The sequence below is a fragment of the Phaseolus vulgaris genome, chromosome 2 (assembly GCF_000499845.2).
Source record: "Phaseolus vulgaris cultivar G19833 chromosome 2, P. vulgaris v2.0, whole genome shotgun sequence".
Classification (NCBI taxonomy): Eukaryota; Viridiplantae; Streptophyta; class Magnoliopsida; order Fabales; family Fabaceae; genus Phaseolus; species Phaseolus vulgaris.
In genome coordinates this window covers 40,727,624-40,742,467 of record NC_023758.2, presented here as the reverse complement: position 1 = coordinate 40,742,467, position 14,844 = coordinate 40,727,624, and the positions used below count along the sequence as shown (strand labels likewise).

Below are 14,844 nucleotides of genomic sequence, written 5' to 3'. Positions count from 1 at the left end.
TTTTATAAAAAATAAAGTAAAATAGCATAATTTAATTATAAGGTAAATAAATGCGAAGGTTTTAAACTAGGACACTGACACGACATGGATACAGACACAAAAATATGTATAATCTTTAAAATGTAGGACACGGGGACATAGATCTATATATTATATAATTTTGAATTATATAAATTGAAAATAAATATTTATATGCAAAAATATGTTTGAGATTCTTTTGGGAGCATGAAGATATTTTTCATGATGAGTTCAAAAGAATTTGTTCCTTACTTTTATAATCATAATAAAAATTTATACAATAAATTTGAGTTTTTAGAAAATTATTGTATTTATATTTTTTAAAATTGTGTTAGAATCGTACTAGAATTTTCAAAAATCCAACAAATATTTTTTGAATTAAACACTTATACTACTATTGTCGACACGGTAGTTCGAGTCTCATAGATTTTAAATGACTCTTGAGAGTACACGTGATTTGTTCTGAAATGATGGAACTCAATAAATAATTAAATTAATTCTATATTTTTAATTAATTTCATTTAAATTGACAGCAAAAATATCAGTAATCCCCCAACTTGACAGAAATTTGTAAGACGTCGAAAGCCATATATGATATTCTATCACCAACTTTTGTAAAAAAGAATTATACGAAAGAAAACTAGCAAGTTTTTTTCACTAATTTTCTTCTATCAATTCTATTAACAAAAGGTTTAAAAAATTATTTAAAACATTTAAAAGCAATCCATTTTGATCAACGAGAAGATTACTTATTAAAATATTATAATATAAAAGTATAGAAACTAACATCATATTAATCCAAATAGCATTGAATTGAAATTCCTGAGATAAAATCTGGGATACCCACCTTCCAATAGTGAAAAAATGGATGCATTAGCAACTTTAGTTTAGTTAGTTAATAACGATGAATGAAGTTTAAGGACGTAGTGGTAATGAGAAGCGAAGATGGGAGAAGATGAAGTGAAACACCTTGGTCCTTGATTGTGGAAAGTTTGAAGACGAAGAAGAAGAAAGTTGTTGAATTTGTTTGGGGTTTGAGAGATTGATGAAGATATCAGGAGGGGGAGGAAGATCATCGTGGAGTTCTTCAACATCGTCATGGGTACCCACAACCTCCGTGTCGGCATCGGGAAAGAGGATTCAGAGGGAAATGGTGGAACTCAACAACGACCCTCCTCCTGATTGCTCCGCTGGCCCTAAGGGCGATAACCTCTATCACTGGATTGCCACAATTATTGGAACCCCAGGTAGCTACACATTCCCAATTCTATTTATTAACCCTATCACTGTCCTATCATCTTCCCAACTTTGATTTTTCCTTTATTAACTTCTTCTCTGTAGGAACACCCTACCAAGGTGGAATCTTTTTCCTTGACATCAAATTTCCCAGTGATTATCCCTTCAAGCCTCCCCAGGTACATTCTCCATATTGCTTGCACCGTTCTTTTTTGTGTTTTCTACCAAGGAGTGAACATGTACTTCTTTTGAGTAATCCGGTTCATCTTTTTCAGTGTGAAAAATGTTTCAATTTCCCCTGTATTCCGCTATATTTGTTTGTTATTTTGTTTTAGGGGCACGTATTTGCAAAGTTAACTCACTTTGAACTAGTGTTGTTTTCATTTTTCGTTATTCTTTTTCTTCTAATTAAGAAATTTATCCAAACAGCCGCATTAACCACTACCTGACTTATTCGTAAGTGTGACAAATTATTTAGCTAGTGGTAACATCTTTTTTCAGTCAATGTTTCTTTCTCATAATTTAGTGTTTGCATTGGCATGTGGAGGAATTTTGCTAGCAGTCGCGGGACTGGATCTCATAATTTTGTTGCTAGTTGTGATAGTTGTTGCTTCTGTCCTTTATTCTGTAGGTTATATAGTTATACAACCAGAAAGGTGTATGAAGTGGCTAAATAAAATATCGACTATATTCTAACTTTTTCCCTTTAATTTATAGAGCATTCTATAGCAATATTTTAGAACGTGGGGTTTTCTTCCTTTTCATAAGTAAAGGTGAATGATTTACATGAATTTGCATGCGTGTGGGTGTGTATGAATCTTTAGACATTGGTTTTTATTTTCTTTTAAGAACTACAGTCTATAGGCTGTCTTTTTCTGATCAGAAGATGATATGTGTAGTTTTTGAAATATCTCTTCATTTAATGAAGAGATATCTGTCAAGTTGGGTGTGCGGTTTTATCTGTCATTTTGTCATTGAATTAAGAACTCAAAGGGGGGTCTACTTGCATTCGTTCAAGAAAGAGTGGATCCCTGTTGAGATCTCATGCTTTCATTTCAAAAACCCAACTAGAATATGATTACTACAGCGATAAGCCCAATCCAGAGTATGAAGCATAGAAGAAAATACCAATTAAACTGATCACGGTAATACCAGCTACAGTAGCTATTATCCAAAGAGAAATTCTTCCAGTACATTGAACTTGGTGAGATCTGGCACAGTTTTGGTTCTGTCAGCTCTTTAGCAGAGTTTACCGGTGTGCATGCAAGGCGAATCAAGAATCAGGAGCGCTAGAGACTGTTTGACAATCTAGACAGTAAGCCGTAAGGAACTAAGGGGTTTAGATCGAGACTAGGATTTTAGGTAGAGGAAAGGTTACTCTTAAGCTCAAATGCACATGCTGACCTGTTGTGTACATGCTTGGCATGGAGGTGTATTTTATACATAATTGGATTGAATTCCTTGAAATCCATGCTCATTGTTAACCGAATAAAGTTGTTCTTGTATGGATAGTGTTGATATTTACTTAATAGTATTGGATTGGATGTGGATCAAGACGGGGTACTACAAGAAAATCATTAAATAGAAACTAATTGATAGCTAAAATCTTAGTAGTTAATTATATAACAATTTATAAACTAGTTTATAAATTCTATTAATAATAGAAACTACTTTAGATATCAATAATTTTTTAATCTCTAAAATAATATATATTTTAGTCAATATAATAACTAATTATTTTTTGTCCTTAAAATTAGTTTCTATTTAATGATTTTCTAGTAGTGGGTTTGACCAATGTGTGCATGGGGTGCACATTTGGACCGTGATTTTCACAATCACTTGAATAATTTAAGCAGACAGTACAGATGACTTGCTCCATCAGTTTAGTTCAGTTTTGCAAGGGATGAACTTGTCTCTCTCTGATTATTACGTTCCATATTTGAGTATAGAGGCTCAATATGGCACTTGAGCCATGGGGGCTCTTCACCCAACAGGCTAATTTATGGGATGAATGCTTATAATAACTTGCCCGTTCATTGAGAAATAATTGATGTGGAAGGGTGCTTTAAAAGAAGCGGCCAGGGAAATACGTACATGATACATGTGCTTGACGAGTTAGAATGAAAGTCATTCAATGATTGGTTAGCTAGAGTGTTCTCTCACTTAATAGACCAGTCTTACGGGGTGGGTTTTCTCATGGGCTTGAGTAGGAAATCTTAGAGACAAGACAATACCTTCAGCAAAAAAGCAAATTAATTCTAAGATCATTCAGCTATGCATCACCGTTGTGCAAATAAGGATATGGCGTATAATTCTTGGAAAATAAAGAAAGTTGAATGTTTGTGTCACCTTTCCTTTCCAAGAGTAGGAGGGTTGTCCAAGATTCCAAGATATATAGTCACTAGATGCTCATTTTTGTAAGTATTTGATAAATATTATTGGAAAAAGGTTTTTCATTTGCTTGAATGCACATATTTTTTGGCTTTTGATTTGGCACAGACAGGGAAAGTTATCTGTCTGGCTGTGCTGTTGACTGGGTCAGCGTGAACTCCCAGCTGCTTTTTCAATTCTAGTTTTTTAAATTGAAATTTGGAGCAGTTTACTTTTGTTTTCTTTTCCTTTTTGAGTATGTCACTGTTACCTCTTCTATTTTTGCATTTTTTAAAAGTATACCCCCTTTATTTTCAAATCATGCACAAACATTCCGTATGAAGAGCCTAAATTATACTCCTTCTGTTCTTGATTTTCATAAACTTTCCCTGATCTAGCAAGAGTGGTAATGGTTTTGGAAACAAATGAGCGATATGCAGACAAACCAGAAAATAATGTATAAAGCTGTTGAGTAATTTCAGTGTTTTACTGTCTTAAATTAAAGAAATGAGATTGCAGGTGGTATTCAAAACACGCATTTACCACTGCAATGTAGACCCTGACGGCCTTGTAAGTATGGGAATATTGAAGGATGATTGGAGTCCAGCACTAACAATTGCTAAGGTGCTACTTGCAGTTAGATCAATTTTCACAAATCCTGATCATTGTAAGTTCTTCCAACCTCTTAAAAAAATACACATTGATATGACTATGTAGGTCAAACATCTAATATTAATAACGCCAACACTTTCAATCAACATACCAACCAGGCATTTACGATCTTGGAGTGTAAAGTTGTCATCTTTGTTGCAGATAATACTGTTGTCCCTGGCATTGCTCACTTGTATTCGGGAGACAGAGCAAAACATGATGGTATTGCTGCAGAGTGGACTGTTCGATTTGCCAAGTGAATGTGGTTCAAGTGTCCTTTCTGTTCCACTATTTATGTAAATGAGAAAATGATAGTTAATAATTCTATAGCAACTCCTCCTTGCTGCTTGTTCCAGAGAGTGTCTTAGTTGATTCTTCATAGTTGTACCTGGAAAATGGTTATTTATCATCACATGCTTTTAATTATTTTCTCTGTTCTTGTTTTCATTTATTTTGTTATATTAAATTTGTTTGTTTAACTAAATCTGGGGTAACAACAACAAAGACTTATAAACATGTCTTTTGTTTAAGTAAAAAAAATGAACATGCCTTTTAAATTTAATTTTGGGAATTTTAGATTTTTTACGAAGTTATGGATTCTATTTAATCCAATTTCATATATCTATGAAAAGTAAGAATGACCATGTATTTGAAAAGTTTTGGAAATTGAGATGCAGTACGAGATTTAAAACTGTATGCTGTATTAGTATATATTTTACTTTTGTTTCTTTAAATATATTTTTATAAACTAACTGTTTTAAAATCATGACTAGTAACAAAATTGTTCAACACTATATTGAAAAGCTAATTTATTTATATATTTGTATAAACATTAATTTAAATGTTATATTTGCTCTTCATTTATAATTCCTAGTATCTTAGGCATTCTTAAAAGAATTTAGAATGTGCTTATACGTCTGTATGATGTTGGAGTGCAATCTAAAATTGAGAGGCAAATTCTTTCTACACCATATCTATTTCAACCTATATTTAATCTGTCATTTAAAAAAAATACTTTTAAAAAATGATGAAATATCTATTTCAACCTGTATTTAATCTGTCATTCTAAAAATATACTTCTAAAATGACGACAAATAGTTTTAAATAAAAAAATATTTGAATAAAAATATACTTCTAGAACTCTTTTATAAAATATATGTTAAGATTTTTTATTTCTGCTTTTCAAAAAATGTGGTTGGTTGGTTGTGAGGAGAGGCATCACCTACTACAGTGCTACCTTGTGGTCAACTTTGGGACCTCAAACTCACCAACCGCATTTTAACTAACCTTTTTAATAGCTTCCAACATTTGGTTCGTTATCTTTTCCAGAATGCTCTCAACTCAAGCATTTCATCCAAATCTTTCTATTATTCTTATCATTATTTTTATTTTAATATAAATTATTTTATAATAAAAATATATTTTACTTTTAAAATTAATTCTATGTTAGTTTTGTAAATTTTATTTTTTTAATATATATTTGAGTCAATCAATTTAATTATTAACTGAACACTGACTTATTTACCTAATACAGGTACTCTTATCCGTTAAATCAGTTTTTTACTAAATTAACATAATTTTATAGATTACTTAATAAAATAGGTAAAATTAAAAAATTGATCAAAAGTGATGTTAGTTTGACATATTATAGTGTCTTACATTATTTGAGTTGACAACTAATTATATTAAAACCGTGTTAAATATATTAAATTGGTGTTATTTTGTTATAATTTTTTCACAATAAAATTATATCAACTTAATAAATATTAAATATTTTAATAATATTTTAAAAATTATCCATATAAAATTACTCTATTATGACAACAAAAAAATCCCTTAAATTGGTATGTGGGTAGGTGTAATACAGGGAAGTCAAGCTTGTCAACATACTTTTTTTTCTAACAATAATGGGTTGGAAGTGTTAGGTGGTGTGAAGAGACTGCATGATCAAATTCAAAAACTGAAGAACCCCTCTGCAAATTTTGATTCAAGTTGGAGGGTTGAAAGAGGAGAGAAAGCGATGGTGAAGAGCGTGAGGGAATTGGAAGTGGAAGATTTGGTGAATGCAGGGTTGACACTGGCACAAGCCAATGAACTCTACGGCGTTTTGAGGGATATTCTCTCTCACTATCCCTCCCACTCCGACAACCACCCTTCACTCATATGGCGCCACCTTGTCTCTCTCAAACTCCTCAAACCATCCTTTCCACACTCCTTGCATCACCTTCTCTTCCACTCTGTTTATCACTCTGCCTTCCACACTCATCATGCTTCTCTTCCACTCTATTGGTTCCCTTCTCTGTAAGTCTTTCTCTGCTTCTCACACTTTTCACTACTACAATCTTCACTCACTTCTCTTCTTTCTTTCAGGGACCACTCCAAACGCACCAACCTTGGCCGTTTCATGGAAACTCATGCCCCTCAGCTTTTAGGATCTTCCTACAAAGACCCTATTACCAGTTATCCCCTCTTTCACAACTTTTCTGTTCAACACCCTCAGGCAAGCAACCCAATGCCTCTTTAACATCTCTTCTTTTCTTTCTTTCTTCGTTAATTCTTATTGTCAATGCAGCTCTACTGGTCCCTTCTTCTCAAGGAACTTTCTATCACCTTTGTTGAACCTCCCAAGTGCATTTTGGATACTTCTGACCCTTCTAGACATGGAGGGACCTGGCTTCCCGGTTCTGTCCTCAACATTGCTGATTGCTGTGTGCAGCCCAGTTCACATCCCTACAAACCAGATGACAGTTTAGCCATCGTTTGGAGAAATGAAGGTTTTGATGATTCCGAGGTTAATGGTATCACGCTTAAACAACTCCGACAACAAGTAATGTAGGCCTTTCAACTCACACTCTCCCTTTTGTTTTTTATTGTTGCAGTAATTTTCATAGTTTTTGCTGTGTTTTTTCCAGGTTGGTAGCGAATGCAATAGATGCCTCATTTTCGAAAGGAGATGCAATCGCAATTGACATGCAAATGACAGTCAATGCAGTGATTATATATCTAGCCATTGTTCTAGCAGGATGTGTTGTGGTATCAATAGCTGATAGCTTTGCACCAAAAGAAATTGCAACTCGCCTGCGTGTTTCCAAAGCAAAGGGTATTTTCACTCAGGTGATGTTTAAAATTTGGTATTGTTTATGACTTTAATAGTAACCTGTTATTCTTCAAAGTGGACTATTCAATCGATATTGTTTTTGTTCTCTCCTAGTTACCAATTTCTGCGTGTTATAGGGTTCAGTGTGTGTGAAGCAATGCTAAAATTACTAAATTGTTCTTATGGCTTAAAAAAATTAATTTCATTAAATGTTTCTTATTTGATGAGATTCAACCTACAGTCGATGTTCACGGATACCTAATTCAGGTAGAACTTGTTAAAATAATTTGGACCTTTTTTCGGTAAACTTATTAGTCATGGTTTTAATAAATATGAATTAGTTAGAACAGTAGCTGCATTGAAAGCTGTATGTCGTGTGTTAAAGGGTGGCATGCAAGGAGTTGACAGAAATTAACAACCATGTTGGTAGCAGTTTTAGTGATTAAAATGTGCTTATTAAATTAGATTTCATAATGCAGAGAGTTTTAAATGAAGTTAAGCAAAAATCAATTAGGACACTAAGTGAATGAAATCTTAATATGTCTAGCCATATGATAAATCTGAACAGATAATGAACATATATTTGAGTTCTAGATGAAGATGATGGTTATCCCAGGCTTCCTGCCTTTTAGTCAAGCACTTTCACACTCACAGCCTAAAAGTAGCATAGCAATTATCCAAATTATAAACTGATAATTACATGGATGATCTTGTCATATATTGTTATTACATTTTGTAATATTCCCATCTATCTGTTAGAAATTAAAGTTTCTGGGCTTGCACCTGACAAATTAAACTTTTAGGAGACTGTTCTACCAAATGGTCAAGAGTTATGTCCTCACTGACAAATTCCTTTAATTAAATTATAATTTCACCAAAAGGTCAGACTGCAATAGTACTTTTGTGCTTCAATCTCAAATGGTTCTCACGAAAGGATATTTTAAACGTAAAAACTATTATTGTGCTTGTGCTTTATAGCTGAAGCTTTAAGATATTTGGTTCTTGAAACTATCGTTTATTATACCCAGTTGTATAGTTCCTTCATAGGGTTAGGTTCAATGCCATGATCCTGGCTTCCTAGTTCCGTCTGTTTTAGATCTTTCATCTAATAGAATTATAGAAACAAGTTGTAATAGTACTCTCAAATATTCAAACTACTTTTGTTTATACCTGGAGTTATAAAGATCAAAATATTGAAGAATATGTTGAAATCATGAATCTTATGAATGTTGAAATATTGAACAATTTTGAAATTTTCATTGTTATTGCATATTTTACAAATATGGCTGTAGATCCCACATTAGTTAGATATATGTCTTATGTAGCCCTTACAAGGCTTAAGCAGCTCTCACTTTACAAATAAATTTTATGAGATTAAGTTAAATTTTGTGTCCAGATTCTTCTCTCCTCGCATTTGCCTTTTGGATGATCTATTATCAGACTATACGAGATATCCAGTCTTGTAAATATCCCACTCGAAATGTTCAATTTTGAACATAAATGGAGCGTGTTAGAAATTTCATTTTACATATATATAAAAGTGGAGGAACAATCCTCACCTCATGACACACGTACACACCCACACACACAAATATATAAAAGTGGAGTAACAATCCTCACCTCATGAGCTAACTTTTTAGAGTTGAGTTGGACCCAAGTCCAAATTCTAAGTGTTGAACATATAGTACTCTTGTTTAAGGAGTGAGACAGAAAAATATATTCTTGTAAAATAAATTGTAGATGCTCCTTTGGAATCTTCTTTAGATATAAAAACATATAGATTAAGCTTTTAGGAGAACGGATCCTTGACATGGTCTAAAACTATCCTGGTCCAGTGGTAAAGAGTTTGATCCTAGCTGTCCTCACATTTAGGATCTTTAATATAAGCACTTACATGATGAACTTTCAAAGATAAATTCGAACTGTTAATTTACTCAGCTTGAATTTGTTTCAGGATTTCATATCAAGAGGTGGCAGGAATTTCCCTCTGTACAGGTAATTATTTTCCATATTGTTGCATTATGCAGATCATATTATCTAGTTTATCTGTTCAGAAATCCTTAACTTTTGGCACAATTACCAGCTCAATATTTGTTATAGTATTGTTATATAACAATCATTTCATAAATGTTCCAATGGCATGTTCCTTTTTGCTACTTGGGTTTGAGTTCAATCCAATGGTCCACGTGCTGGTGAGAAGTTTTTGCATTTGAGCATGGATATACATGGTTGGGCAACGTTAGGAAAACTCAATCTGTTATGGAACACAGAAAAGTCATTCTATTAGAATATAGGAGTCAAGCTGAATGAAATAATGTTTTTGTAGAACCCTTATTTTTTTCTCTTAAATGCCTCAATGGAACTTTTTATACGCGTGAGTCTAGTTAATAGATATTTAATGGGACCATAATAAAAGAATATTGTGGCAAAATTATATTTTTTACTTATGAAATAAAATTGATATCTTAAACTCAAGTCATCTTTTTTGCATACTACCTTTTCTGATTCTAAGGATTCTATCAAGCACAATTGTCAGAATGGGACCAGACCAAAGTAACAGTTCTAACCAATTTCTTTGCTCAACTCTTAAAACTGATCTTACTGAGAGCTGGTGTGAAATCAGTTAGTCTGGTTCAAATCGTGGTAGTTAATATATATGGTATTGTATATGTTATGACATATTTGATTTGGTTTCATGTTTAATTTTGAATATTATCAGTTATAAGTAATGCCATTTGCATTTTCTTTAAAATTGTAATTATATTATGTTTTGCTTAATATTAATTAATACTTTATGTAAAAATTGAAATAATGTCATTGAATTGTACCAGTTCTACTTAAATAGACTAAATATAGGACCTTGAACCAGTGTCTTAGTTGGTTCCAGGACTGGCCAAGTACCAAAAACCTTATCAGGTGAATAGTTTGTTCTTTTCTATGCTAGATGGATGCTTAGTATGCATCTGTCTCTTCCATTCATAAAGCATAACTTTGGTACTTCTTCAATTCTCCTTCAATACGATTCTTCTACTTGGAATGTCTCATTTCCTAGCATAAACTATAAGAAAGCGTAATGCTTACGAAGCAAAACTTAGAATATTTCAAGCTTTCTTGTAGCTTATGCTAGATAAATTTAAGGTTGTTCCTTTTACATATAGAACACCGGCTCATTCTGCTTATTTCTCCTTGCAGTCGAGTCATTGAGGCAGCTGCATGTAAAGTTATCGCGCTTCCTGTGATAGGTGATGATCTAGGTGTGCAATTAAGAGAATGTGATTTATCATGGAAGGATTTTCTTTCTTCTAGCAGACAGCATCCCAGGTAATGTATACATTAAAATGTGTCTATTATTATGTGTCTAAAATAGTCATTACTAGAGATCCCATAAACAGAAAAAATGGGCTGAGAGAAGTTGCAATATTTCTCGTGTTTTGTCTCACCTTAACAATTAAATCGTGGCAGGTCACATCACTACACTCCATTCTATCAATTAATTGATTCTGTCACTAACATACTGTTTTCATCTGGAACCACAGGTAAAGATTCTGCCTTGAACAGTGAAACACATCAATAAGAAACTCCCATTATAATGATTTTCTAGTTACATTTTTAATTTTCAGGGGAGCCAAAAGCAATTCCTTGGACTCAACTTTCACCCATAAGAAGTGCTGCAGATGGATGGGCTTTTGTTGATATTCAACCTGGAGATGTCTATTGCTGGCCAACAAATTTAGGATGGGTGATGGGCCCAACTCTTATATATTCATGCTTTCTATCCGGTGCAACTCTTGCTCTGTACCATGGATCTCCTCTAGGCCATGGTTTTGGAAAATTCGTTCAGGTATTTGTCCAACTCTAATATTTCAGTTCCTATATATTTGTGATTAACATAACAACATGCACTACAAGAAAATGTTGAATTAGCTGCTAATAAATTGTGAAGGCTATAGAGTGGCTGCTAATAGTGAGGGCCAAGCCTTCTATAAATGAAAGAGAGAAAAAAAATTAAAATAGCATGAGTTTAGTTAACGTAAAGCCTACACTAAGTTTTTCTAACAAATAAATAAATAAAACTAGTGTGGGTTTAGTAAATATAAAGCTCACGCTAGATATTTAAAAAAAATAATAATAATGTATTGCATCCGCTAAACAAGCACACACATAAAAAATAATAATAAAATATTAAGATTGTGAAGGTTTAACCCACACTAACATTTTTTAAAAAATAAAATACCAAAACAAGCGTGGGTGTAATAAACGTAAAACTCACACTAAATTTTTTCTAAAAATTAATAAATGTGTACGATAAATACAAATAATAATAAAATATTAAGATTGGGAAGGTTTAGCCTACACTAAACCCACACTAACATGGTCATTATTTGTGATTAACGTTTAATCACTTAAGACTTTGTGACAGTATGCTAAATAAAATACATACTGACTAGTAGCAGGACTGAATGGGAACTATACTAGGCTAGTTGATTTTTCTTCCAAATTATGGATGCAATGAAGTACTATGATGCAGTGGGATGTAGAGGGAAATGGTTGCAAGTTAGTGTCATCTACAGTGGCATAGCTCATGAACATTCCTATCCTGTGTGAAAACAATTTGCATATGTAGGCCACGCTGATGTCAAAACAAGGTAAAAAGAAGTTTTCTAAGAAATTGTCTCATAAAATAGAATTACTAAGATGAAGTTTGTGATGACAAAAAAAGTATTGTGTCGGTGAGCTATGTCCATAGAATGTTAAGTTATGTAATTCTGTTATGGTAAAAGAAAAGAGAAAAATGAGTTGTCCTTGTGCAGTTATTTGGCTGAGCTTCAACGACTAGGTGCTTCTAGTGGAAAATGAACCCCTGTACTCTAGTCCTGAATGTAAGGGAAAAATAACCTTTTAGAAGGCAAGATTTTCGTTGCTAGAACCTGAGTTAGCTACAAAGAGGTTGCTTCTGGATGAGGTGAATCAAACATAAACGCAGCAATAAAACATGAGCGTAGTACTAACTGTTGTAGGTGATGTTGTATTCTGCATCAATAGAATTTGATACATTGCTGAAAGACCATTCAACTGCAATTGTTCAGGATGCAGGTGTTACTATTTTGGGAACAGTTCCGAGCTTAGTAAAAACGTGGAAGAATACACAATGCATGGAGGGCTTGGATTGGACAAAGATAAAGTAAGTTCTTGTTAGTTTGAACCATCAAGTAACAAATGAAAAACTGAACTAAACTGAGGTTATATGCAGAACATTTTGTTCGACTGGAGAAACTTCAAATGTTGATGATGACCTCTGGCTTTCTTCGAGGTCTTATTACAAACCAATCATTGAATGTTGTGGAGGCACTGAGCTTGCATCTTCTTACCTCATGGGAAGTCCACTGCAGCCCCAAGCTTTTGGAACATTTAGTACACCATCAATGACAACTGGTTTGGTCATCCTTGACGAAAATGGAGTTCCTTATGTAAGAATATTTTCTCGGTAGTTTATTTGATCATATGATACTAACTATTTAGTATTTTGCCAACGACTTGAGACCTCTTTCACCGTGTCAATACTTATCTATAATTTTGTTGTTGCAATGGATAATGGATGTCAAGTGCTTGTTAGTTGTTACATAATCCAGACTTTGAACCAATAAGGCTAAATGGAAATATTGATCTCAAAATCTTGAGATTGTATGTGTGTGTTTGTTTGTGTTGTTACAAATTTTCAATTCTCTCAAGTCTTTAAGAATTTTTACTCTTACCAAGTGGATTCCATTTCGTTTTGGGATAGACAAATTATTTTTTAGGCTTTCTAATTTGTTTGACCTATTTGACCAATGTGACAGCCAGAGGATGTTGCCTGTGTTGGTGAAGTGGGCTTGTTTCCTATTTATATGGGAGCAACTGATAGATTGCTTAATGCTGATAATGATGAGGTTTACTTTAAGGGAATGCCAATGTACAAAGGAAAGGTATATACTTCAATTATCCTATTTCCAACGTGACATTATTTTAACATTCAGTTATTGCTATCTTGCAATAGTAATTCAGATCTGAAGGTATTTTGTGGCTTTTCTTGCATCCTAATGGCTTTTTAAAGGTCCAGAATCAATTGGTTCAATACATCATAATGCTTGTTTGGTGTCTTACTGTACGAACACACACTGACCGAATTGCACACATAAAATCCAAAAAAGAAAGAAAGAAACTAGAGAGGATAAGATTACCCTTTAACTATCGACTTAGGATGTTTATCAAACACTGTTATGCCTACGTAAGTGATCAATATCTTCATAAAGGTTTTCAATTAGTCCCATTGTAAGTTACACGGTAACTTAATAGACTATGTTGTGAATTGTGATGTTACCTACTCATATTATGTTGTTATTCTCATCTACTTCTTAAACTGGTTTATTATCCATAATTTGTCATCTGTAATATGTTATAAGCAGGTTCTTAGAAGACATGGAGATATAATCAAAAGAACTGCCGAAGGCTATTTCGTTGTACAAGGGAGGGCTGATGACACAATGAATCTTGGTGGAATAAAGGTACCTCATCTCCAGCTATATTTATGTTTTTTTCTCCTTCTCCCAGTTCTTGGATACACATGGTGTAATAATCCTATATCTTTCCATGTCAATGTCCAGCATAAATTAATAAGAATGGAAACTACTTGTTACTGACCATGGATTCATCAGAAATTCATAAATTCCTACCTTGACATCCTTGGTCTGACTGTTATTTTACCTGGATTTTTATGTTCTGATATGCAGACAAGTTCTGTAGAAATTGAGCGTGTCTGTGATAGGGCAGATGAAGGCATTTTGGAAACAGCTGCAATCAGTGTTGCACCTGCACATGGAGGCCCAGAACAACTGATTATATTTGTAGTTTTAAAGAAAGGATACAATTCAAATGCAGAATCTCTAAAAAGGAAATTCGCTAAAGCCATTCAAAGCAACCTTAATCCGTTGTTTAAGGTATGACCCCTTTGGTTCATTGCAAGCAATTACCATTTTGAATTGAGTAAATCATGAAAAGCCACAACTCAATGACTTAAATATTCATGAAATTTGAAGTTTGAAGGGAAATTGAAATTTTATTGGAATTTTAACCTGACTTCTGATGATTAAGTTATTGATTTGATGTTCACAAACTCATTTTGTTACTCTACAGGTGAGCCTTGTTAAAATTGTTCCGGACTTTCCTCGAACAGCTTCCAACAAATTACTAAGGAGAGTTTTGAGAGATCAAGTGAAACGTGAGCTTTCAGTTCAGAGCAGACTTTAGTGACATTATTAATTTACAAAAGAACAAGGCATACATCAAGATTCAGTTCATTCTCTTCACTTACTGTTCTTGGCGTGTAAACAAGATTCAGTTCCTCTTTCTCTGTCATTCATGTTTCTCTACCACAATTCCTTGTAACATTCATATTCTTCTTGCAGCAATAAAAGCACTGATAGATATTTTCTAAA

General features: G+C 33.4%; 2 protein-coding genes across 2 annotated transcripts; both read left to right on the top strand.

Annotated features, from left to right (window-relative positions):
• Positions 1 to 802: 802 nt before the first annotated feature.
• On the top strand, positions 803 to 4,701 carry LOC137812111 (constitutive photomorphogenesis protein 10). The gene is made up of 4 exons (XM_068614006.1): positions 803 to 1,265; positions 1,360 to 1,433; positions 4,144 to 4,291; positions 4,438 to 4,701. Exons 1-4 carry the CDS (start codon positions 1,064 to 1,066, stop codon positions 4,533 to 4,535), a joined length of 522 nt encoding a protein of 173 aa, XP_068470107.1. The 5' UTR covers positions 803 to 1,063; the 3' UTR covers positions 4,536 to 4,701.
• Positions 4,702 to 6,106: 1,405 nt separating this feature from the next.
• On the top strand, positions 6,107 to 14,844 carry LOC137812107 (probable CoA ligase CCL12). Its single transcript, XM_068614001.1, has 14 exons — positions 6,107 to 6,576; positions 6,646 to 6,775; positions 6,848 to 7,107; positions 7,188 to 7,389; positions 9,327 to 9,367; positions 10,565 to 10,693; positions 10,835 to 10,908; positions 10,993 to 11,213; positions 12,460 to 12,554; positions 12,624 to 12,840; positions 13,210 to 13,335; positions 13,816 to 13,914; positions 14,140 to 14,346; positions 14,543 to 14,844. Exons 1-14 carry the CDS (start codon positions 6,122 to 6,124, stop codon positions 14,654 to 14,656), a joined length of 2,370 nt encoding a protein of 789 aa, XP_068470102.1. The 5' UTR covers positions 6,107 to 6,121; the 3' UTR covers positions 14,657 to 14,844.